Raw genomic sequence first — 26,871 nt, 5'->3', positions numbered from 1 at the left:
GTGGACCACTATAAATTCTTTTGTGACTGATTGTTTTGATTATGATCGTTGATGACTTGATGAATTTTGTGCATCAGCATTTGGTGGTGTATGCAAGAACAAACGACGTTGGACTCCTATTGAAAGTTGAGGCTAAGTTTGTTCTTTTGATCACCATTTTTTCTGGCCCCAAACATCCTCCTCCGATCAAACAAGAATTGTTGCAAGTCATCTCTTTTTCTCTCAGAAAATACCAAAATCCGTCTCTGAGATCTACCCTTGCTCTGCAAAAGAAGAAAACCCTCACAAAATTTGTTTAGGATAACCGCTCGTCCTCACTATCAGCCAGTACCAGAATTCCACATAAAACATAAGAAGTGGGACCCACAGGTGTCAAATATACGTATATTTAAGATAAATTTGCACATTTATTACCCAGACTATAGGGGTTGTGTGCATTTACCACCCAAACAAAAAACAATTTACTAATTGTCATACAGACTTTGCTCCGTATAGTAATGTCACACCTACCGTTAATTTTGTCCATTTTTTTTTCTTAAATTAAAGGGTGATTTTGTCAAATCATAAAGAAATTTGCACATTTACGAGGGTGTGTGCATTTACCACAAAAAAAAAAATGTTTACTAATTGTCATACAGACTTTTCTCTGTATGGCAATGTCACACCTATTGTTAATTTCATCTATTTTTTTGTAAAATTAAAGGGTGATTTATTCAAATCATATATAGGACTTATAAAAAACTAACAATAAAATTAAAAAACACTTCTAAAAAACATTTTATCTCATAAAAATATTTTAAATTAAATAAGAAATTAGCCCATCGTAATCCAATGCCGTTGCACAAGCCAACCTCGCCTCTGCCTCTTTGTCCGGCGATGGTCACTATCGCTTCACCAAAGACATTTCTTTCACTATATATTGTGCTCGTGAGGCCTCAATCTATAAGAGGGGTGTCCCCAACTCGGATTTTAATGGATTTTAAAGGAGTTTGCAGATTTCATAGATTCAATGAATTCTTATTGACTTCCATATAATCCATCAAAATTCAAGGGAAAAAATCTATTCTCATGGTCTTTGTTATTTGAACCAAATCCATTCAAATCCACCACTTAATGAAATCCAATATGAGTTTTTAGAACACCTAAATTTCTAAAGAATCTATTAAAATCCAAATTTGGGACATCTAGATTTTTATGGAATCTATTAAAATCCAAATTGAGAACACTTGGATTTTGTTGGACTTTTAAGATCCATTAAAATCCGAGTTAGGGACACCTCTAACCCATACAATAATGCCACCTCTCGACACCGGAAAATCACTAAACTTGCCGCCTCCATTTTCTCTGCCACTGCCATGGGAGGGTGGTGGAAATATGCAGTGAGAAAGAAAAAGAGAAAAAGAAAGAAAGAGAGAGAGAAAGAGAAGGAGAAGAAGAGATAAAAGGAAGATTCACCGACGTCGAGGAAGGGGAGCCGACGTCGAAAAGTGGGAGGGGCTGGGTGGTCGGGTTAAATCGGATAGGGGAGGGATTAAGTTGGGTTTTATTTATTTTTTCTAATTTGATTACAGTAAAATAAATAATGTTGTTAAAGAAAATTTATAGGAAATTTGGTGAAAATATGTTATGATCTAACAAAAATTGTCACATAGGTGCCACATTGCTACACGACACAAAGTGTGGGTGGCAAATAGTAAATTTTTTTTGTTTGGGTGGTAATTGCACATACCTTTTATAGTCTAGGTAGTAAATGTACAAATTTCTTTATGATTTGACAAAATCACCTTTTAATTTAACAATAAAATATATGGAATTGACGGTAGGTGTGACATTGCTACACGGAGCAAAATTTGTATGAAAATTAGTAAAAAAATTTTGTTTGGGTGATAAATACACACGTCCCCTATAGTCTAGGTGGTAAATGTGCAAATTTCTCTATAATTAATGGCTAAGCTAACAGTCAAGCTAACAGCATGGCTAATGTGGCTTTTCTAAAACATTGACTATGAATTTGAAAGATTTGAAAGATTATGGATTAACTTGAAATATCCTTATAGTTCGACATAATTGTAATTGACCCACAGAAATTTGCAATCAATGATTTAATTAATTCCTAGAAAGGCTGGATAAAACACAAACATCAAAGCATATGTATACGAGACTCTTTAAGTTACAATCAGTAGTTGACCATATAAAAAAAAGTTACAACCAATAAGCTGATTCTGCAAAAAGGTATTTCTTGACATAAATTTTGAAAAAGGAAAACCACCCAAAAAAAAAAATTCAACAAATAATTAAGCTACAATAATCTCTTTTCTTTATAAATATAAAAAATGGACCCTGGAAATAATTGGAACTTCACTTTCCTCATTGACCTCGAGCACCTTCATAAAATCACTTGTCACCGCAGTAATAATCTTGACAAAGAAAAGCCTAGCCTTGAAAAAATCCAGTTGGAGAGGTATTCTGAGGCTTCATCTTATTTTACAGCTTTCTTTCCTTATTTAATAAAATGAACAAACTACCCAATAAAAGCCAGAAATCTTGGACCAACTGTACATTGAAGAACCATGGAAAATCAGCATCAATTGCCAATTAATTCTTCCTCGCTAATCTAAACAGAAAAACCCGATTACACGTTGGTAAATGGCCACCTGAACTTCTGGTAGTTCCTGCACTGCATATATGGATTTGACCAGGGCAGGGCAGTATAGAATCATTTCATGGACAATGGTGAAAGAATGGTTTGAACTTCGTTCTTCCTTGCCCTGTAGGTAGATGCAATGGGATGCTATCATCCTAGAAGGATGACCTAGTACAGTTCTTGTTTTTTTAAGCAAAATTCCTCAGAAGGTGACCCATCTTCTTCTTCATGCTTCAATAATTCTCCATTCCCACTACAAAGTCGTGCAGATAATGAAGGCGACACAGGTATATGGCTTCCTGCATTTATTTCAACGAGTATGAAACCCAAAATAATTGAAGGTTTAACAGAGTGAGCTGGTTAGGAAATAAATGATACTACTAGAGAATAGAAAGGAAAGATAAATGAGCAGATTGGATTCCCACCTCTAAAAGACGAGCTTCTCTCAAATTCTTTTGTTGAATGCAATAAGATGGTTCCAGATATTACAACAATAAATCCACATATTTCTGATATGATGGTTCCCCCACTTTGGTTATCCCAATCCTAAAATCATATATTCCAGCATGTAATTACAGTCAGCAAACTAAATTTACAATCAATAACGTCTAGTTTTAGTCGAAGGATAAAACATAATTTGCTAGAAGGAATGATCACATAGTATTCTAGGCAAAGATCTTTTCTTGAAGTAGTTCTAACCCAGGAAACCCTATCCAGACCATGTGTCTCTTATCCTTTAGAATGTAGACATGAGTCACATGTTTAGTGGTAGAAACTGAGTTTTCCTAAAGTATAATTCTTATTGTATATTTGATGAAATTTGAAGCAAACCCTTCTAGGATTCGTCCTACCATAAAGTTCTGACCCTAGGATTTGGATCAAGAGTATTGGATATCTAGGTTTGATTAATGCCAACAGGTTAATTTCAAATATAGATAGTAGCACTAACATTGTATATATAAAGTCCCTTGCCAATCCCAATCAACCAAAAATCCAATCTTTTTCACATTAACTAACATAACAGACTTGGCCAGGCTCATAGAAAGCATGCATTTCTTAGTTCGGGGTGAAAATCTTTTCTTGAAATTCCAAATGAAATTTTATTGACATCATTCAATGTATGCCTTCTAGTCACATTCCAGATTCCTTCCTTCTTATAGAAATGAAACATCAACAAAATTCCAACTTGGAACTGGAGTATACTTGGAAAAGAGGTCTAAAACCATGAAATATCCAACTTATAATACCATCACTTAAGAATACCTTAAACATTATGACACTGGCAATGATTGCCAGTGTTGTAAACATGACATAATAAATTGGGGAGACGACTGCAGTGTTGAATGTATCAAGTGCCTGAAAAATCAGAGTACAGTTGTTAAATAAAAATATACATACAAAGCATCCTTCAAATTCTTCTATAGAAACATATACATGTATATACAGCAGACAACTCACAAAGCAAGAGCACAACTACTACTGCCTAAAAGAATAAATCTCAAGTTATTGTAAGGTACTAGATGTGCCACCAGTCATGGGACCAAATTAGAAAACAAGAGTGGAGGCATAACTAAGATCTACATGATTGCTTTCTGATCTAAGTGTTTTTCCAGGTAGTAAAAAAAGAACCGCCTTATTTTATATAAATTAAATTAGGATCCATTTGGATGGAGTGATTTTTTTGAAAAAAAAAAAAAAAAAGGAATTTGGATTTGATAGTAAGGTTAAATTAGTTAATAAAAAATAAAAAGAAACCTATAGAACGTTACATAAAATGTCTTTGAAATAACTACAGACCATACATTTGAGATGGATTTGGAACAAATGTATACCAATCATCTGAAATCCACATGTTTTCTTCTTTTTCTTCTAATTCAAATATATATATATATGGATTGCGATAGTCCAATCAAGCAATTTAGCTATATAATATTAAGGCTGGTACAAATGGTTCTCGTGGTTCACAACCTTTTTTCATTGTTACTCTCGTGGTTTAAAAATTTTAATTGTACCCTTGTGGTTTAAAATGTTATCAATCTTGGTCCAATTTCATAATTTTGTCCAATTTTCATCAAATAATGCGCATGTGTGCATCATATGAGAGGGTAAAATTGCCCTTTCGCTTAATCAGTTGGCCATCATGCTAGTAAACTGGGATTTTACCCTCCCATCCAGGACTATTTGACGAAAATGGAATGGAATTATGAATTGTACCAAATCAAGTGATAACATTTTAAACCACGAGGGTATGATTCAAAATTTTAAACCATGAGTAACATTAAAATATGGTGCAAACCACAAGGACCATTTGTGAAATTTAGCCTAATATTAACTTAATCTCTAGATTTGAAATCACTCCTCCCAAATGGGCCCAATGCAGGAGCCAAGTTCAAAGTATAATAAATAACACCATCCAAGTTCCAAGCACAACATGAAGAGACTTTGCACTTGATAAATACAATTTATGCATTTATTTTAGGTCCATTATTCTGGAGTTTTATATTCAATGTCTTTGACTCTCTTTATGCCAGTTAAATGTATTAACTGTCATACGTTATGTCTTTTAGAATTCCTACGTGCATTAATTTGGATATTTTAAATGATTCATATATCAATGGCTCTATAAAAGGGCTATTTTGTAATCATTGAAATCAAGTTAATGGTGAAAGAAATCAGATTTTCTGCTTGTTTGTGAAGCATGAGTTGACTTGGAGTGATTCCGTGCCACCTTCAGTGAGATACTGAAGGCTGGTGCCAAGCCAGAATTTTTCTATTTTGTGTTGGAGTGATTCCATTACACCTTTGGTGTGATGCCATAGGCCGGAGTAAGTCCGGATCTCTCTTCTTTTCCTTACTCTTACTATTGACTGACATCACTTACGTTCTTTCTTCTCGACTATGCCAACACAATTTCTCAGGATTTTCACAAAGCAATAAAGAGAAATCCTGGACATTTCAGAATAACAGCCTAACTAGTATCATGTCTTCTCAATTGTCAACTTTTTAAGAAAATTTTTATCCTGTAAACTGTTTTTATGGTTTCTAGTTGTTCCTCCTATGGAAATTTTGAAGATGTAGAGCTAAGTTATATAGAAATTTTGAATTTTCATAGCTATTATGACATGAAACTATCCTACAATTAATCATAGTTAACGCATCCACTGGATGCTGCTATAGATTTTGATTTGTACAAATATCTTTTCAATCCAGAATTTTTATTTTTTTATGTTGCATAACTTGATCAGAAGCTGCCTTCTTTGACTAGCTTAAGAGCCGGGATGACACAAAGTTAAGAAGCAGCAAGAATTGCAAAACAGTAAGAAGTACACATTTATGAGATTAACTTCTTGACAGGCAAAAGGCTGAAATGGAAAGAATATTGACATAATTCTATGATTAGAAAAAATTAAATATATCCCAAACTTGATGTGTTCGCTAAATTCAATCTTTACAATTAAATATCTCCATCATACTGGCAAGTTTTGTAAAGTTATAGGAGTTCCATATTGGTTTTCTACCAGGTTGAAGAATGAAGTCAAAACAGTACAGTATCCAAAGAAAAGTAAGAAAAGAATGCATGAAGAAATTCTTGGGGCGACTTACATATGATTGAGCATGGTCATATATGAACAAAGGATCCATAAGTGGGAATTCAGTTGCTTCATCAGTTAAGTTTAGTAATCCTATTTTTAGAGTGCTTTCAACAACTACAGCACAAATTAGTTTATAATGACCATAACTTCTAATTGCAAGTATTAACTAAGTGTTAATAACTTTACATGCTTCACCGTTGAAGTAATCTTTGCGAACTAAAAATCAATAGGACCACACATCTGGATGCACTGTATTTTCCTATTCTTTTAAGTAGCTACAGATCTATTGGAGTGCAAAAAAGAAAAAAGGAAGATTGCTCAGAATAGCTTGGCAGAACTGCATGTCCTCAAAGAAGTCAAAATTTTGGGAAAACACGCTTAATTATGTTCAGGCCACTTTTTCTATTAGAGCTAGAAGAACATGTAAAAGGCCAAAGAGAAAGACAGGACAAAGGAAAAGCCCAAAAATGTTTTTAGTTTTTTCTTTTAAGGGTAAAGGTGTAAGAATAGTGCAAGCGCAAGAACTTCGAAAAGACTCCTAAAATCAGCCAAGGATTGGCCATATCTAGCATACTCACAAATTACAATGGAACAGATTTTCTAACCTTGTTCAGATAATTCATTTGAGTGATGACACATGTAGCTACAACCAACATAAAAAGCCATGTTTCGGGATAGATTAACTGATTCTTTCCCTCAAAAGTTAATTTCAGAGCAGTTCCTAGGGCTTTAACACTCATAACCTGCAGAACATGAAAATTACACATAAAAATTACAAGAAACCAAGGTATTATGAAAATTGAAAGGAAATCATTTCAACCTCAATTTCAATACACGAAATCATTGAAAGCATATTCAGGGGGAGAGAGACTCTAAATTGATGTGCTGACAGAAATTTGTCTTCACCCAAGCAAGAAATCAGATTGACAAATATTATTCTGCACCAATAACCCACACAACCCCCACTACGAACTTCTTTGAAATAAATTTGAACATGAAGAATTTACATGTTGATGTCAGCATGATTTTAGTACCAGCATTACGTGTGAACTTTATAATTCAATTTTGAATGAAATCAGTCACTGTAAATGCATATAATTAATTCTGGGAAGTTCTCCAAAAAAAAAAAAATTGAATTCTGGAAAGTTCTTTTTTTCTTTTTTCTTTTTTCTTTTTCTTTTGGTGTGCAGGACACCCTAGTTTGAAATGAAAGGAACTCAACACAATAAGACAGGAATGAACTAATGATTATCAGTACTTGTAATGATTTACCGAGAGAGAGCCCATCAACGAACAAATGCCGGTGAAAACTAGAACATTTGTGTGCCCACATTGTGGCACAAAATGGAAGACTAGTATGAAAACCAGAATAATCACTGAGCCTACATAAAGCAAGAAAGCTGAAAGAGACAGTGTATGTTGTTAATCACCAGTGAAGGATCATAAATCTCAAGAATAAAGGGCGAAAGGAAATTAAAATAAAATGAATGAGCCTGAATTCACACCTGGTTGAGTTGCCATACTCCATATTTCAAGAACAGAAGTGATAGGATGCTCCTGTGGTGCATGGATAACAATTATGACTGATCCAGAAATGCACATTACACAGCCCAAAACCCCAAACCGGTGTAACCTCTCCTTCAAGATAAAATGAGCCAGCACAGCACTACACAATACCATTCAATTCTTAAAACATTATTAGTAAACCTAGCTACATCGTAGGACATGATAAAAAGATATATAACAATAACCAATCACAGAATCAAAAGCAATATATGAAGAATTACCTCATAATTATACTTAATGCACCGAGAGGGGTCACAAGAACTGCAGGAGCAAATGCATAGGCAACGAAATTTGCAATTTCACCAACAATCACTATATCAAAAACCATAAATCAAGAGAGCTTCTGCAAACCATCAATGAAATTCCAAATGACCAGAATAAATGACAAGATGCATTCGTTAACTGACATTGTATAAACCAATGCTACAATAACAAAACCAAAGCTTCCATAGTGAAGGAGAATTATTTCCAATGACAAGAGAATTTGAACTCGATTACAAAATGAAGCATGACTGATCAAAAAATACCAAACAATCACAGTCTAGAATTAATGAAAATGACAAGCGCAAACAAAAATAAGCAATGACCATACAGTTTAATAATATAGTATGGCCATAATAATTTTCAGAACCTGAAGTCAACAATAGAACTATGTAACACCCACAACAATTTGCAGAATTTTGGATTCAAAACAACCACAATAAAGGGAAAAAAAAAACAGATAAAAAAACTTACTTGTAATCATGCCCACCCACCAAAGAGGCTCTAAGAGATAAGAAAACCCACCATAACCTACAAGGATCAAGAATCAATGACAAACCTATTTGAGGAAACCAAAAATCCGTACACGAATAACCGAATTTGAGAAGAAAAATGGAAAAAAATTCACCAGCTCTGACCCCAGAAGTAGCTGCCGCTCTTCTGAGACCCTTTTTCTTGATGATAAAGCTTGCCCCTATGAACCCACTTGAAAGCAAAGCCAGAACAAAGCCTTTAAGATTGTCTTTGGAGAAACCCATGTTGAACATTCCTCTGTCTTTCTGAAATTTTCCTTCGTTTCTTCATGGGAAAACAACCAGTCAGAAGCTTTGGGAGATCATCCTCGTTGCCTCGTTGGCATTTGGCAATCCGTGAGTATGCCCTCTTTCTCGTTAGGGGATGTGGGGACATCTATGGTGTTTAATTACAGGTGTTTCAGATGGGCGCCTCCTTTTCTTCTTCTTAGTATTTCATGGCTCTTAAAATTCGTCCAATGTAGAAACTTACAATTTGTTTCTGTATTGAGGACATTAGGTCCTCTAGTAAGATTATTTATTTCAATCATATCTTATATAAACGTGCATATCCATTTTTTTTTTTTTTTTTGGATAAAATGAAAATCATACATATCTACTAAGTTGTGTAATTTACTTTAGCTCATTTTTTTTTATTTTTTTTAGAAATTTGCACATTGACCGCTCAGATTATAGAGGGTGTGTGTGCATTTACCACCCAAACAAAACAAATTTACTATTTGTCATCCAGACTTTTCACCGTGGAACAATATGGCACCTCCATCACATTCTGTCAATTCTTTCATTAAATTATAAGGGTATTTTCATAAAATTACATACAAGAGTTTGAAGAAACTTTTTTCAATTTTTTTTTTCATATTTTTTTTGTTTCATATTTATGTTTTAAGTTTCTTTTTTAATTAGAATTGAGTAATATTTTTATTTAAGAAAAATTAGTGGATAAAAAAATGAATTTTTTAATTTCATACAAGGGTAAAATAGGGATTTTGTTCTAATTTAACAAAAAATGTGACAAAGGTACCACATTGCTACACAGTGCAAAGTTTGGATGGAAAATAGTAAAAAAATTTGTTTAGGTGGTAAATGCACACACCCCCCATAGTCTGGGTGGTAAATGTGCAAGTAAGGACATCCTTACTTATCTCTTTTTTTTTTAACTTATCTATATATATATATATATAAGGAAATTTTCAAGTAAGGATATCCTTACTTTAAGAAAAGTAAGAATATTATTTTCGGATCTACAATTCAATGATCGGAATCGTTCATATTTTAGAACATAATTTACAGATCACCCTTGCAAAAAATTAGCTAAATCAAAACCTGTTTAGTCAATTTATTATAGCCAACATCATTTCAATTTTGTCTAACGGACTGTATTTATTTGCACAATTTAGATAATTAAACAATTACTGATTTGGCTGATTTTTTACAAAGGTGACCCTTGAGGAGGGATCTAAAACATGAACGGTTCCGATTATGGAACTACAGTGTCTGGTGGTACCGAAAGATGATGTTTTTACTTTTCTTAAAGTAAAGAAATCCTTACTTGAACGAGACTCTGTTCAAGTATATATATATATATATCTTACCAGGGCCATTCAGGTGCGAACATGTGGGTCGAGCACTCGGTAGTACAAAATTTTGCAACTACCGAGCGCTCAGTACTGGTTCAACGGCGTTTATGTTATGGTTTATCTCCGAGATTTTGGGTGTCAGAGCTAAACCCTAATATAATGCATCCACCAAACTCATTCTATTCTTAGAAGGAGATGAGGTGAAAAAATGGAGATTTACACTCAAAACTCAGCAGTGGAAGCAGCGGCGAGAAATCATTGTCGAGCGCTCGACGATAGGTGGTGCATGTTCATACGTTCGCACCTGATTGAATCTGTATATCTTATATCTACAGCTACAAGCTTCTTCCATTAAAGAATCCCTCAAATAATTTTATTTAAGGGATACCTCAAATAATTTTATTTAAGGGATCCCTCATGGCGACTACTCCATATAGTATTTCAATAATCCGAACCATCTATTCTTTAAGTCTATATTCAAAGATCATACGTACAAAAAATTAGACAAATAAAAAACTATTAAGCTATCAAATTTTGATCAAATAAATAGACAAACAAAATATTTTCGATAAACACTTGAAAATGGTGACCATTTAATCAATAATCAAATGGTTTCCGATTAACTTAATTTTTTTTAAGGACAACCCTTCAATAGAGACCAAAAAGATAGACGATTTCGATCATCAAAATACAATGTGGAATGGCCTCCACAAGAGATCCCTTAAATAAGTTTTTATTTAAGGGATCCCTCAATAAAAGGGGCATGTCTATATATATATATATGAGTGCTCTAAAACTAACTGATTAGTAAGTTAATATGAAGCTAACCATACTTTTGGGACCACCACATAACTAATCTCATAATCCGAACCATCAATTATTTAGGTCATACTTCAAAGATCATCATTGCAAAAATCAACTAAATCGGAAATCATTTAGTCATCTAATTGAGATCAAATAAATAGACGATCAGTGTTTTCGATAAAAGCATATAAATAGTTGTTGTTATAATCAAATGACTAAACGACTTCCGATTTTGGAGATTTTTTACAAGAATGATCTTCAAAGTAGAGCCTAAAAAATAGACGGTTCGGATTTTGAGATTATATTGTGCGGTATATCCAACAGAGTGGTTAGCTTTGTATTAACTTACTAACTAGTTAGTTTTAGAGCATTCTTGTATATATATATATATATATATAAAGCAAGCTCTCTCCTTGGATGAAATTTTCATAAACTCTAAAAATTCCCTCCTACAAAAAAGATGCTACAGTAAAATAGTTAAATAAAGTAAAGGCAAAATTGTAAAACAATAATTTAACAAAAATAAAATAAATCAAAGCACTAACCCACTACTCTCTCTCTCTCTCTCTCTCTCTCTCTCTAGAGATCTCTCTCAATCAAACCACGTTATAACACAACCTCAAGGAAAAAAAATTAACAATATTTATATTTATTACAAATAGATAAGTTAGGAATTATGACATAAAAAATGTCAGTTATCCATCTATCTATTTATTAGTGTTTTAGAAAAAATTATTAAATAAATAATATAAATTAAAAAAAATTAAATATTATTATGAGTTAACGTTAAACAAAAAAAGTTACAATTTTATGGGGAGAAAGCCAATGGATGTGCGCGGAGCACGTGTCAAGGGGCAAGTCTATATATATAAAGTAAACTCCCTCCTTAGTTGAAATTTTTATAAACTCCTACAATATCCTTCTACTAAAAAGATGCTACAGTAAAATAACTAAATAAAGTAAGAGAAAAATAGTAAAATAATAATTTAACAAAATTTAAATAAAATAAAATAAATCAAAACACTAACCCACTACTCACTCACTCTCTCTCTCTCTCTCTCTCTCAAATTTAATCTAAGGAAGATAAAATGGTAAAAGAACAATAAAACTGAAAAAGTGCTACTATGTGCACACCCATATTCCTCTCACTACACACCATTTCTCATTACACACTCCTTTAACTTTTAAATTTTGTAATTTCTCACAAAACACCTCTCGCATTACCAAACTACCCATATTACCTTCAAAATAATTTCAAACACCAAAATTTCTCACTACACTCCAAAACCCCAACCATCACTTTCCATAATTCCCACCACCGAATGTGAATCATCGAAGTTGTTGTGTCAATGCCGCTAGAGCTATCGCCGTCAACGTCATCGGATCTCTTACAGCGACCAAATTTGCTACAACCTCTACTCTCCCACAACCATAGCCATTGTTAACACTTGGAGGTATGCCTTAACCTAATTTTTTTTTTATTCAAATGTAAATTAAGGTTTTCCATTCTAATCTCAGTTGTTTAATCCATTAGAACACTTAATTTTTCAATTTGAGATTATTTGGACTGTGGGTGTTTAGGATTTCCTATTGAAATTTCGAGTTGAAGGAGATGGGTTTCACGGGTTGTTTGGCACTGGTATGCCCAACATATTAGGTGTATTCGGCAACTAGCTATTGAATAGGTTATGTATGTTCAGCAAGACATGCTCGAACGAAAATTCCCTCGTCCGTTGTAAATTTAGTTGTATAGTCATGTGAGTATTTGATCCCAACCTCGACCCAGTGTCAACCCTAACCTTGTTGTTTCGAGTAGAAGCATCACCATATTGCTTGCTCTATACATAAAACATGAAAATGTAATTAGAACCTAGTATTCGGTAGAGAGTAGCTGAGTCTTTGTTCGGTCGTTGATGGCCGAACAAATATGCTAGCATTCGGCTCCAAGCAATCGAATAGATCAATTACAAACAATTAAACAGAATTTCATTCGGCATATTCCTTCCGAATAACTATTAACTATTTGGTAGGTACCTACGAATGGTATTCGACGGTTATCCGCCGAAAACGATCTTATATGATATTCTTCTATAATTAACATTCGGTCATGGTCAACTGAATGATAATAGGGTGTTCAATTGGAACCTACCGAAACATTTTTGACCATTTAGCACTAGTTCATCGAATGAATCGAGATCAGCACATTCAAGAACACTAAAAAAAACTCAAAAATTTACTATCATACCTTATCTGAAGACGAATAAGGGACGAGTAAAGGCTCCATTCATCAAAACTAATATGATTTTCTACAATACTATTATCTATATAAAATAAAGAGAGAAGGTTTAAGGTTTAGTGGATGAAAGATGACGGAAGGGGGTTATGGGAGGAGGGGTTGTGCCTGAAATGTTGTGGTTGGAAGATGAGGGGTTATGGGATTGGGTTTAGGTGTGTATAGAGTTATATTTTTTTTCTTTTAAAAAATTATAGGTTGTCCTTTAGAGTCTTTTCCAATTGTGTCAAATGTGTCATTCACAAATTAAGTGAGGCGATTGTGTAGTGAGAGGAATATGAGTGTGCATGTAGCAGCACTCAATTGAAAACCCAACATGCATTTCCTCTTGATAAGAATAAGAACAGTTCAACTCTATCCTACCATCCCACTAACCACAAAACTAACGTCTTTAATATCCAACAACTAATCAGATTCTTTGCATTTTCTTTTTCCTATATTCTGCTGCTTCATATCCTCCTCAAAAAGTAGAAGATAGAAAGATTGAAGATAAATTTTTCATTGGGTGGAAATGATACGAACTAGATTGAAAAATTGATTAATGCAGCATTAAAAGTAGGGTTAAATACAAAAATTAATAGTCCACGAACTTAACACTGATTCTTAATTTGGTCCACTAACTATAAAAAATATCAATTTGGTTCACAAATTTTTCAAGTTGTACCAAAACAGTATAAACGTTAACTTCCATCCGAGAATTAACGGAATTGGTCACATGAAAATGTGATGAACCGACTAAAATGCCCCTGAAAATGTGGTCACTTGCTGTGTATATGATCAGTTTCCGTTAAATTTTTCGATGGAAGTTAACGTTTGTACTGCTTTGGTACAACTTAAAAAGTTCGTGAACCAAATTGACACTTTTTATAGTTAGTGGACCGAATTGAGATTCATTGTAAAGTTCATGGATCATTTTTGTATTTAACCCTTAAAAGTAATACCTAATAGCTTCAGTAATTCTTGATTATTGGAATCTTAAAAGGTTATTTATTGTTTTAATTGCAATTTATCGTTTGTATGATTGTATCATATGATTCTTCTTGATGAATTTATGTTTTTTTTTTTTCTACTTATTTTGCAGAATGTACATTCTGTTCATGCCAAGTAAGGAAAATATTTGTACTTTCCTTCAATTTTATTTTTTTCTCGGGTTTTCATTGTGAATTTTTGTTTGGTGGGTTATAGTTTGCAGTTATTATTTTTGTTCTGCAAGGTGGGTCATTATTGAAGATAAAGTGTGTATGGGTTATTGTTGTTAAGGTGTACATGTTTATATTGACGATCACTCATGTTTGCTTAGAATTTTTAATTTTTATATAGCAATTAATACCTCTAGATTACTAACGGAATTCATCTTAGTCTAGCCAAAAGACAGGTATGCATCATATACAGGTTTGGTTCACTGCTTTTGTTTTCTATTTCTTTTATATTTTCTTACTATACTGGTGGCATTAACCTCAACTCCGCATGGACATCTACTTTGTATTTTTCTTACCTTTTGCATTTTATTTTTGTTGATCATGAAACCAAAAACTTGTGTTGCAAGGGATATTGCCTAAATATTTAAATGGTATTTCTTTTGATTTCTTTCATTTTTCTTCTTTTGTTTGCTTACTCTTCTCTTCTACAGATATCTAAGGATTTTGAGTCTCACTGTATAAGCACATTGCCAAGGTTAGGAATTTCTGCTCTTCATTATTATATTTATCCATGCATTGCTTGAGGAATAAGTTGCTTTTACTTTTAATTGAATTCAACCTGCATTTCTTTTAAGTAAAGGTCTTTAGTTGAAATTCACAATGGCCAAATATGTTAGGCTCTCAAATCATTTAAAAAAAAACCCCATTTCTTACATAGAATACTAACAAAATTATTGCCAAGCCTTAAAGGATGGTTTGTATATACTTTACAGATAATCCTCATTTGGTTTTTTGGTATTTGAAACTCATGGATCATGTGAAATTTTGATTCATTTAGCATATGTCCTAGACAACCCCTCCACATCTTGAGCCACCAGGTGATGATGAGTGTGAAAGATACGATGAGCACAAGGCTCATAATGTGCAAGCCAAGTGCTTTATGCTAGCATCAATGACTGCAGAATTGCATAAGTCTCATGAAGGGATGGACAATGCTGCTGACATTCTGGTCCATTTGAGGGAGCTCTATGGCGAACAAGCCAGAAACATGCACTACTCTTTAGTGAAAGAGCTTTTCCGTTGTAAGATCGTTGAGCAACTTCAAGACCTTGGGGTAACCCTGGAAGTTGAGCTGTCGTAGGACATACTTCTTCAATCACTCTCCGATGCATTCTCGCAATTTGTCATGCAATATAACATGTAGATGGATCATTCCTTGTCTGAACTCCTCAATATTATGTTGACAACTGTTGAGAAATTTGTAGTAAATATGCCCTAAAGCCAACAAGGACATTGATGAATTAACGACTCAGGGCTATTTCAATTAATGGGCAAGAACATTATTCTTTTAGTTTACATTAGAATAATGTGTCTCTGGATCTCAGCGAGATGAAACATGAAAAGCCAAGGAAGAGCCTTTGAGATTCATGTTATTTGAATCCCAGATTTCCTAGTCGAGAGAATGTTAATTGGGGCATTAACATTCCAACCTAGAAGAAGACTAGCACATGTTGATTCTTTTTTCGTTAGAATAGCACAATGACACACACATGAAGACATATGAGTGCACAACATGAAATCTCTCACCTTTCATAAACGAAGGGATTGTACAAGGAAGTGTTGACTCGTAAAGTCTTTGGCCAAAGCATTAAAGTCATAAGTATTGACTATACGCTATAGGCAGTGGGATTGACACTTAAACCATGTCCACAGTTATAGTCATATGGACAAGAATGATAGAAGGACCAAATCATATAGTAATCATAATCGAATAGGTTCTCACACCGCCATTCGTCTTAGTTTGGGTAGCCATGATGCATAGTTGAGTGTCAATCATGAACTTATGGAATCCATAGAATTAATAAGGGGTTTTATTAATTCTAGTTATTGGGAAAAGTTAAAAGGGTTTAACTTGGTTTAAATTCCATGACCAAATTAAGCGGAACCTATGAGGTCTCACACCTATAGATGAATGATGGAAATGATACATGTGGAATGAGAGAATAAATTAGTGATCTATGTATGAGAATTAATGTGATTAATTTCTCATAAGGTATGATGAATTGTCATATATGTCACATTTAATGTAACATATACCTTAGGACTTTGACTAATCAAAGACATGGGGTCACAAACATAATTTTAAATAGTTGGTGGGTTAAAAGAGAAAATAAAAAAAGAACAAGAGATCCAATAGACAAGGATGAGTCACTTTAATCTAAGGGTCATGAGAAAAGATGGAGATGGATAAAAGAGAGCTTTGAGGGTTCAAACCCTAAGTCTTTCCATGCTTTCCGCTCCCTTCTCACCATCTCTCTATCTCATCTTTTCTCTCTTGTTTTCTCTACTCACTCCATGGAGATCAAAGGGAGATTTAGCAATCCTTCTCTATACTCATTTCTCCTATCATCTCATTTAGTGTGTTAACCTCTAGAGAGTTCACAGTTTTGAACTTTTGTGTGGTGATCAACTCAAGGTGGAAAGAGAAAGGTTTTGGTGGTTAACTTGGCTAGGGCACCAATCTAGAGCAAAATGTATAATTTCTATATCTCCCTTATTTCAAAGTTTTAAATGTCTTGTTTACATATTATAACCCATATGATCTTGGGTGTTAAAGATAGGATTTATGTTAGTATTCCGTTGCTATGTTCTAATTTTGGTTTAGAATGTCATGCTAGTATCCTAGTTACAAAAGAACACTGAATCCAATAATGACCCTGAACCCACACCGGTCTTAACACAACCAACTCCGCATAAGTCTGGAAGGGTAAGTATGGAACCTGAGAGGTACCTAGGACTCATGGAGAAAGAATTGCTGAATCTATTTGGGAATAACAATGGCCCCATATATGTCAGGCCCCAAACTGGGGTCCTAGCAGAGGCACTCGCTCCAAGAACCTTAGAATACGATACCATGCTTTAGCATCAGAGAATAAAGCATACAACAAAAAATATAAAAACATACTTCAAAAATATATATATTTAAAATAAGTCAACCTAGTATGGTATTTAGAGGTTTACAAAAACAACCCTTAACACAACATGATATCAGCAAAGATCATGTTTGTGAAACAAAACCCAAAACAGGATATCAACCAAATACTAGAGAGGTGTTCTGAATGATTACAACTGGAATATACGATAGATAATAAAACGGGTAAAAGACCCAACAAAACAACAAGTTAAACATGAAAAAGACCTGAGGATGCCTAACAAGATATACGAGTGTCTCGCCCAACCGATTAATCAAGATCGTCAACCGAAACTTTATCTGCAATCACAGGCAAAAAGCAAAACAAACAACGTAAGAGGTAAGCATCACGTACGATCATAGCTTCCCCTTGAGGAACCCTGGTTGGATTTGAAAATAATAAGTAAAATACTTAAATAAATATAGCTAGTGATAAAACAGTTCATAAAGATTTACCAACAAATCAATATCAAAGTTTAATCGTTGAAAATCCACGAAACCTTTGTTGATGAGCATGCAACTTCTTTAAAACGTTAATGAGATCCTAAAGTATTATTACGTGATGATCGATCACTAATGGCCAACTACACTTACCACATTCATACTCGGTAATGTAGCGAGAGTATCCTTTACTATGGTAGTACCCCTTAAGCTAGCCTTCCCAGAAGGACAAATCGACTAGCTCGTCAGTACGTACCCCTTCTAGAAGTTTAGGATTGAAACCCAAGGTCATCGTTTTTCGTGACCCTTTACTCTCATATCATCATTAACAACAACAAAACCACATAACATTGCATACAAAAACAATGCAGAGTTCACAAGCAACATATTTATTATCATACATACATGCACTAAAATAGTCCCAATAGTCGGGGTGTGAGAATCCCTCTACCTGGTGTCCAAGCTTAACTTCTATGTACTTCCACTATGCCAATGTCCTTAAATTCTTCTCTAGGAAACTGGAAATCCAAATCCAACAGAATATCGACTTTAGTCAATGGTAAAATTGACATAGTTTCGACATGACCTTTCTTTTCAGTCATGTTTTCTTAGAAAATTTCATAAACTAGTCTACTAAGACTAAGTCTATGTATTTGGTCTATGTATTTTCGGGACTTAGGGTTTCTATTTAAAGTCTGATTTTATTTATAAGTCTGGAAGTTAACCAATTAAAGTCCAACAATATGACCAGGGCAATACGAGGGAGACTGGGGGATCAGTCCCAGTATCCTTAAGCCGGTAGAGTAATAGCAGCCGATACTGACTTCGACATCACGTATTCGGTTACTTTAATAGGGTGGCCTTAATCCATTATAGATTGATTAATTAATAAGTAACTAATACTTTGGTTTTTCTACCTGTTATTTAACAAATCAATCATTTTAAAACAACCTAATAAATGATGGTATAGTTGTAAAATACAACGATTAAAATAAAATTTAAAAAATAAAAACCACACCCTATTACCTTAAAACGTGGAGATAGTGGTGAGAATAACAATAAAAAAAAAAAACCAAAATAAAAATACAAATTGACACGTGCGAAACGCGTGCTAAGAGACTAATAAATAAATAAGAGTGCTGTTATTTGCACACCCTAAATTTCTCTTTGCACACCCTTTCTTAAAAAAAAGAAAAAACTCAAAGGAAAAGACCATTTGGCCCTTCCCTCACCCACACACCCCATCCCCATCTCCCCCCCGTACACACCCCACCCCTCACCTGCAAATTTTTTTTTTTTCTTCTTCACCGTCGCACCCTCCACCCTTTATCTTCTTCTTCTTCCCCCCACCCCAACCACCTCCCCCCGAGCCTTCCCCTCCTCTCCTCTCCTCTCCGACTCCTCCCCCCTTGCTCTGTTTTTTTTCCCTCCGCCGATCACCACCTTCCTCGCACCAGCAGCACCACATTCCTCACAGAACCACCACCGCGCGCCACCACCTTCCTCGCAGCTAGCTCACCGTCGTGCGCCGAAGAGAAGATAACTTAAAAAAAAAAAATTGGAGTGGGTTCGGCGGACCAGTGCCGAACCCGATGGTTTCGTTCGGTAAGTACCCACCGAACAATCCTATTCTATTCGGCGGGTACCTGTCGAACGAAACCACTGGGTTTGGCACTGGTCCGCCGAACCCGCTGCATTTTTTTTTTTTAAAATTTGTTTGGCTGTCTGCTGGGTGAGAGGAGAGGGGGAAGGAGAGAGAGAGAGAGAGAGAGAGAGAGAGAGAGAGAGAGAGAGAGAGAGAGCGCGCTGCGCGTGGTGGCTGGAGGGCTGGGGTGGTCGGGGCTGGGTTGGGCGCGGGGAGGGTGGTGCAGCAGGGAGGAGAGAGAGGGGTGGTGCATGGTGGTGGGCACGGGGAGAGTGGTGCAGCAGGGTGGTGGGCGCACGGTGGTGGTGCTGCGCGCGGGGAGGGTGGTGCAGCAGGGTGGTGGGCGCAAGGTGGTGGTGCTGCGCGCGGGGAGGGTAGTGCAGCATGGTGGTGGTGCTGCGCGCGGGGAGGGTGGTGCAGCATGGTGGAGAGGTGGGGAGGGGGTGTGTACGGGGGGGGGGGGGAGATGGGGATGGGGTGTGTGAGTTTTGGGTGTGTGTGTGTGTTTTTTTTTTTTTCTGTTTAGGGAGGGTGTGCAAAAAGAAAAATGGATGGGGGTGTGTGGGTGAGGGAAAGGCCAAATGGTCTTTTTCCTTGAGTTTTTTTTTTTTTTTCAAGAAAGGGTGTGCAAAGAAAAATTTAGAGTATGCAAATAGCAGCACTCATAAATAAAGAGAAACTAAATTGTTTTTTTTTTTAATTACAAATAGATGCTTTTCTTTTTCCGTGAAAAAAAAATACATTGTTTTTCTCTGAGGAAAAGGATAAACACTTAACCCTTAAGTAATTACCAATCATTTATATCGTTCGACCGAAAAAAAAGAAACCATTTATATCGAACTGAACTTTACACAGAAACGAAACGAAAATGGAAGCGAGTTTTGGGAAATTCTTGGAGTCGGTTGGCAGCTTCTTCTCTGGTGGCGATCAGATCCCCTGGTGCGACCGCGACGTCATCGCTGTAAGCCCTTTCTGTAGCATTTTTGTTTATTCGTTATTGTTACGGGTTAGGGTTTTCGATGTACATGTAAAAATGGGTTTGTAGCTTTCATTTAAAGAGCCAATTGATTTTAGAAAACAAGATTGATTCATTTATATGTTTCTCTGAGGTATATTAGAAGAATTTGCTTGTCAGGGAGGGTTCTATCGTGAATGGGTCATGATTTGTTTTTCTTATGATTTTCATTTTCTGTAATTACAATTATTTGGGTATTTCTTTGAAATATTAATCTTATGGAATAATAATCTGATTATTGATGGTAATTGGTATGGGGGTCAAAACGGATGAAATATATTATTAAATCCCCTGTTAGGCATCTCTGGGATACTTCAACTATTAGAGTTAAAAACCATTTGAAAGGACCTTTCAGCAGTTCAGTTTCCATATCACTATCAATTTTGGGTTTATCTACAAAAACAACTAGCATGCCACTGGTAGCAAGTGTAGAGGCTAAGAAGTAATAAGTACTACCAACTCTTTGTTGTTCTTTTTTTCTGCTTTGGATAAGAAACTTGTTTTTTTCCAGCTCAGAGGATGCCATTCTAGTTTGATATCAAATCTGTGTGTGTGTGTGTAAGAGAGAGAGAGAGAGAGAGAGAGAGAGAGAGAGAGAGAGAGAGAGAGAGAGAGAGAGAGAGAGAGAGACAGAGACAGAGAGAGACAGAGACAGAGAGAGTTGGACTTTAGAACAATTGTAAACAAGTTCAATACAGTTGCCCATGTCTTGTTAGTAATACAACTTGTGGTACGTAAGCGTGAATATTGGCAGAACCTAGCTAATCTATCTTAATGTGATTGTAGTTCATGATAGCTTAAAATTAATTTACTACAGATGAAAAAACTATTTAATTGATGTTCCAATTGTAATGAGTAATGTAAGCATACGGATATCGTTACAATTCTAATACCTAAGTGGTTAAGTCTTTTTCTCCTTGACACCTCAAGCTTTTGAGTAGTGATTAGTTCTGAACAATTGGTACCAAATCCAACCTCCACATCTAGGGTTGGAGTTCCATAAGGGGAGATCTAGCGGCTGAAGTAAAATGCCTTGGTATTAATGTACCATCATAGTTCTAATTTCTATGTCATTGAATACCAGTAGATTAGTTAAGCTAATAGGATAGATGGCTACCACCGGACCAGTGCATATAGAGTGGCCAACAAGGACGTTGGATTTGGAAGCATTATGGAATGTCACGATCTTAAAGCTTGAGTAGCTAAGCCTTCCTCTTTGTGAAAACTCGAGTTTTTGAGGAGTATTGACTGGTTCTTAACAGAATACTATTCCCAGTATATGGGGAAATAAATGACTAGTAATTATGAGCATTGTTGATAAGAAAATAAAACCTAAGGACTACAAGAATTTATTTGTAAGGTTAGATGAGTGTTTGGTAGTAATGGTCATGTTGCATATCACACTAATAAGAATTTTTCATGTGATTATATGTTTCTAAAATGCATTCTATGACAGGGTTGTGAAAGAGAGGTTGCTGATGCTCAGAAAGAAGGTTCCTCTGGTGACCTTTTCAAAGAATGTATCATGCGATTATCATGGGCACTTGTTCATTCAAGACATCCAGAAGATGTGCAGCGTGGGATAGCAATGCTCGAAGGTTCTCTCTCTCCCTTACACACACACACACATGAAGACACACACTTTTCCTTAGGACTTCTCAGCTGAGGTAGTGAGCTTTCCCTGTTTCCGTTGAGCATATGATGTCTTAGGCAGTGCAACTCCTTGATGCTGTTCAGTTTATGGCTTTTTTGTACCTTTTTCTGACTTGATACAACTAGTACTTTGCAGCCTCTGTAGCCGATGCTAATAATAGCAGCCCTCTGCAATTGAGAGAGAAGCTATATCTTCTTGCTGTTGGGTATTACAGAAGTGGTGACCATTCCAGGAGTAGGGAACTTGTGGAACAGTGCTTAATGGTATGATATCTGTTTTCTTGATTTGATTATGTAAGCATACAAGAGTTTAATGCATGATCATGCGCTTTAAATTACTTCCCCTTTGTATTTGAGACGATTCTTATCCTTGGAAGGCATGAGTACTTTAAATTTGATGGAGATCTAGAGCTGTTCCTTAGGACCTGTGGGTAGTAAACATATTAAATTCTTGTGTTTGCAAAAAGGTTGAAAAAACAGGGATTAGTACAGGTCTAACTTTCTATATGCATATATACTATAACTAATAATTTTTCATCATAGATATGTTGACATCAATAGATATGCATGCTTAGAGAAGTGCTTTTTATTTTTTATTTTTTATTTTTTATTTTATATGAATGTGCTTATAAAGTGTGCATTAGATCACCATGGTATGGTTCTTTGGTAGATTGCACCTGATTGGAGACAGGCACTGACCCTTAAGAAAATGAATGAAGACAAGATCAAAAGAGGTAGAAATCAATCTTCTCTCTCTCTCTCTCTCTCTCTCTCTCTCTCTCCCTCTCTCTCTCCCTCTCCCTCCCTCTCCCTCCCTCTATGTCTATGTGTTTGTGTAACTTAGCCACTGACAATTCTACCCCCATTTGAATGTAGATGGAGCAATTGGCATAGGTATTGCCGCAACTGCTGCTGGACTGCTTGTTGGGGGAATTGCTGCAGCTGTTGCTCGGAAGAAGTGACCCAACTCTTTCTAATTCACCGACATGGGAAGTCTATCAGATGAACATGCTCAATTCTTAAATCCTCGTGCCTGAATTTCTTGTTCCCCGTTCATATAAACTTTACATCATATGTGAAGTTGATAGTTTGATACAAATCGTAGCTTAAATATACCAGTTTGAAGCTTTTATATCATGAAGGAAAATCAACAGAGATGGACCTTTGTTTTTAATATTCTTTGGAAATTTACATGAATTACTACTTTTTGAAGAGTCTGAATCGTGCCATAAATACCTCTTTCAATGATTTGTTCTTTTTGCTCACCTTTTTGGGCTACTACAGAGCCCAGAAATTTGTATATAATGAGTTGCATCTGCTACTGGTTCCAATTTTGGCCAACAGATGCATATGCGATTGACGAGGCTTCAGACACGGGCAACAACTATGGGCTAGATATGCGAAACCTTTGATTCTTTTTTTTTTTTTGGGCCATGAGCGAAACCTTTGATTCTTTGATTATTAGAAGCGTGCATTACTCATTTGTCTTTTTAAACTTTAATATTCTCACTTTGTCTCCCGAATTTTACAAACTCTATATTCCGTCAAGTCCGTCTATAACTCCGTTAAAAAATTTGACATGTCACTTACGTGCATGAGCAACGAATTAGCTTTTTTGATGAAGTCATTGATGGACTTCACGAAATATAACTTACTGAACGAGTTTGTAGAATTCGGGAGACAAAGTAAGAAGATTATAGTTTAAGGGGACAAAGTGAGAATGAAAGTTATTTTCAAAGAGCATTTGTGCGAATAGAAAATAAATAACTGACATCTTAGAAGAGGATTGACCAAGACTCCAAGAGTGCTCTTTAAATATAATGTAACCTTTGTAATAGTCGAATTATATGCGGAACTTTCATATTTGTGAAAAAAAAAAAAGGCAGGTTTATAATATTATCCCTCTTACATTAGTTGATAGTTTAAGGAAGTTTTACCTGGAATGAAAGAACAAAAATGGATTCATGAGGGTCTAATTACTGAACCACTTCCCAATGGTATTACAACTATATTCCTCTGTGACAAATAATAATTAGATACCAATATTTTGCGGTTAACAAAAGCATGGGCAAATAACTGCGATTGATATGGATTGTCATGATAATTACCGCGACAATTGTCGACGGTTAAGTGATGCTTAACGCATGACCATCAAAGAAAAACAACAGTTAGTGTCTGACATGCTGAGGCAAATCTAATTTTGTTTTTTGGACAAAGAGGAAAATGTAGTTGTATATGCTACATAGGGTTCTAATGCTGAGGCTTGTAGTTGTTTTTTGCACATTTGGGGAATGGTCAGCTACCTTCCAATTTCTACCTTCACACACATCTGTGGGCTACAATTAAATCATACCGGGTAATACACGTATTGGGCTGGGCCTAGTTTAAATGGTTCTCCTATTGGGTTTCCAATATTATAACTAAATGCTAAACCCACGATGAAATTAGCACATTAACCAAAAAATGCAGGCCCGAGCTAAAGACCAAGCATTAAACACATGTTGAATGAACTACATCACGTTCCCATTAATTAGGAACGTGGGTGTTAGTCAACCCATGATCTTCCCCACTCCCAGCAGAATCCTTCCATGCAGGACGTGGAATTAGGAAGAACGGGAGTGGGGAAATAAAAGGAATTGCTTAGGGAGCAAGGATTGGGGATCTATAAATGGCCCCATAAACAACAGTAAAAGGTACGCAACTATTCAGAGCTTGATTGATTAGCATTTTGAACAAACACTTACTTTGGCATCGGAGTGTCTTTGGCAAGAGGACACACCCCACACATTAGATATCGGGAGCTCGTTAACCAATATTATTCATCTCCAAGTCAGGTTCTTTCAACCATTTACTTATTGTTGGCTAATTGATTTCTTTTCGAGAATTTTAGCTCCAACAATTGGCGCCGTATGAGAGAAAATCTGAACGAAATAGTTGAAAGCAACCATGAGTGGAGACGAAATCCCCGAAGTAATGAGCCAGGCAGAAGTCATGGCTCTTTTCAAAGGAATGATCAACGATGTGAATGAGGTTACCAGAATGGCTACCGAGGCTTTAGAAGCAACCAAGCGAAGACAGGATATAGTGAACTGAAAAAGGAAGCAGTTTGGGGAACCATCTGGTAACTCAACCCCCGAAGAGGAAGTGCGCGCTAATTGAAGATGAAGAAGATCAATGCGGGGGAAAGAAGAGTCTTGACAACGACTATTGTGAAAAACTGAAGAAACTCTTGCATCCTTCTAATTAATGATCAAGATCGCCGACGACTGTAATAATTAGATATATTGCATCCTTCTAATTAATCTTGATCTGTATTCAAAGAGTAGTTCTTGGTTCAGATATATATGGATTAAACATTGTTATGAATTCTGATACTTAATTTTCATGCATGGTTGTAGATAACGTTCAATAATTTAAATTATTTGTTCTTGTTCTTTAATTTGTCGATAGAAAACTCTTGCAATCTTTTTTGTTTTTTTGTTTTGGTTGAAAACAACGTACCCTTGTTATTTGAAGAAAAGTAGCGGAGTACCATTGTTCTTTAAATCTATATATGTGAAAACCATAGGAAACATTTAATTAGCAGGTCAATAACCCATTTTACTTATAGATTCACAATGTTCTGCAAGAACCACAATGAGATTGAAAGAAGTTCAGTAAAAAGGAACCACAAAAATAGAAAAGGAGGCACTGAGAGTAGACTAACTAGGCAACCGCCTCGGCCTTGAAATATTGAGGGCCTCAAAAGTTATAAATCCTCTATATACTTATATATTATGTTAGGCCCAAGTAATTTACATGAAGGTTCAATAATCTCATTTTTATAGTTCACCTCGAGCCTTAATAATTAGGACCAATCCTTAAATTTATATACATTGGTCCCAAAATCTAATTCCTTTTGTTAATTTCTTAAATCCTGCTGGCTGCTTATTAAGGCTAAATTCCACTTTTAGTCCCTATACTTTATATTGTTCTGATTTTGGTCTTATTGTTTATAGACCGTTACAATTCAAGAATACGTTAGCACTAATTTATTAAATTAATCAATCATTCAATTGCTAGTGATATGAAAGTATATGACCAAAATCGAAATAGTTTATAAAGTACATGACCAAAAACACAATGAATTTGATGATTTAATGAACGGGAATGTTAATGTGTCCTTAATTGAATTACAACGGTTTGCAAACTACATAGACCAAAAATAAAATTTAGCCTTAAAACGATTCCCAAAATTAGAGCAAATTGAAACTATAATGATCAAAGCGAAACTAGCTTAGCCCAAACTACAAAGTTTAAAAGTGAAATTTGGCATAAATTCAATTCCCAAAATTAGAGCAAATTGAAACTATAATGATCAAAGCGAAACTTAGCCCAAACTACAAAATCCAAAAGTGAAATTTGACACTAATTGGGTTCCCAAAATTAGCCTTTTCAACCTTCTATAATTATTAGGCTTCACTTTTTCTTCCCCTTGTGAAATGTCATTACTTTAGTGTACGTGTTAGGGAAGCTATGTATAGTACCTGGTCTCTGAATAATTTACTAATTTACTAATTTGGACTAGCTTTCAGATTCTTTTGTTTCTAATTCAAGTGTGGGAGTGGAAATTGGGCTTTATTGTCACTAGTAGAATATGGCTCATAAGTGTTATACACGTCTAGCAGAAGAGTCTCTTAATTGAATATATGTTCATGTTATCTTGTTTGTTTTTTTTTTATTTTTTATTATTAATC

General features: G+C 35.3%; 2 protein-coding genes across 4 annotated transcripts; one reads left to right on the top strand and one right to left on the bottom strand.

Annotated features, from left to right (window-relative positions):
* Positions 1 to 2,129: 2,129 nt before the first annotated feature.
* LOC147299501 (putative magnesium transporter NIPA3) lies at positions 2,130 to 9,061 on the bottom strand. Of its 3 annotated transcripts, none has more exons than XM_086236984.1 (9): positions 8,693 to 9,061; positions 8,539 to 8,595; positions 8,025 to 8,115; positions 7,743 to 7,903; positions 7,510 to 7,589; positions 6,843 to 6,980; positions 3,908 to 4,000; positions 3,070 to 3,190; positions 2,130 to 2,943 (listed from the first exon to the last, which is right to left on the bottom strand). In XM_086236984.1, exons 1-9 carry the CDS (start codon positions 8,829 to 8,831, stop codon positions 2,813 to 2,815), a joined length of 1,011 nt encoding a protein of 336 aa, XP_086093110.1. In that variant the 5' UTR covers positions 8,832 to 9,061; the 3' UTR covers positions 2,130 to 2,812. The 3 variants fall into 3 exon arrangements, with proteins under 3 accessions (XP_086093110.1, XP_086093102.1, XP_086093119.1); XM_086236976.1 differs by having other exon boundaries at positions 7,510 to 7,637; positions 8,693 to 9,058; XM_086236993.1 differs by lacking the exon at positions 3,070 to 3,190 and having other exon boundaries at positions 7,510 to 7,637; positions 8,693 to 9,060.
* Positions 9,062 to 20,278: 11,217 nt separating this feature from the next.
* Positions 20,279 to 23,349, top strand: LOC147299500 (mitochondrial fission 1 protein A-like). Its single transcript, XM_086247730.1, has 5 exons — positions 20,279 to 20,428; positions 21,939 to 22,080; positions 22,272 to 22,399; positions 22,806 to 22,869; positions 23,012 to 23,349. The coding sequence occupies exons 1-5, from the start codon at positions 20,336 to 20,338 to the stop codon at positions 23,095 to 23,097; spliced, it is 513 nt and encodes a 170-aa protein (XP_086103856.1). The 5' UTR covers positions 20,279 to 20,335; the 3' UTR covers positions 23,098 to 23,349.
* The last annotated feature ends 3,522 nt before the right edge of the window (positions 23,350 to 26,871 follow it).

This window comes from Dryas octopetala, chromosome 1 (assembly GCF_963921425.1).
Source record: "Dryas octopetala chromosome 1, drDryOcto1.1, whole genome shotgun sequence".
Lineage (NCBI taxonomy): Eukaryota > Viridiplantae > Streptophyta > Magnoliopsida > Rosales > Rosaceae > Dryas > Dryas octopetala.
The sequence above is the reverse complement of the archived record's forward strand: the minus strand, read 5'-3'. Positions and strand labels throughout refer to the sequence as shown.

Coding starts and splice junctions, on each gene's coding strand:
- LOC147299500 (XM_086247730.1), top strand. CDS start 20,336: ATGGAAGCGAGTTTTGGGAAATTCTTGGAGTCGGTTGGCAGCTTCTTC. Junction 20,429..21,938: donor GCGACCGCGACGTCATCGCT/GTAAGCCCTTTC, acceptor ATTCTATGACAG/GGTTGTGAAAGAGAGGTTGC. Junction 22,870..23,011: donor TGAAGACAAGATCAAAAGAG/GTAGAAATCAAT, acceptor ATTTGAATGTAG/ATGGAGCAATTGGCATAGGT.
- LOC147299501 (XM_086236976.1), bottom strand. CDS start 8,831: ATGTTCAACATGGGTTTCTCCAAAGACAATCTTAAAGGCTTTGTTCTG. Junction 7,638..7,742: donor GAGTATGGCAACTCAACCAG/GTGTGAATTCAG, acceptor TGTCTCTTTCAG/CTTTCTTGCTTTATGTAGGC. Junction 6,981..7,509: donor CGTTGATGGGCTCTCTCTCG/GTAAATCATTAC, acceptor CATGTTCTGCAG/GTTATGAGTGTTAAAGCCCT.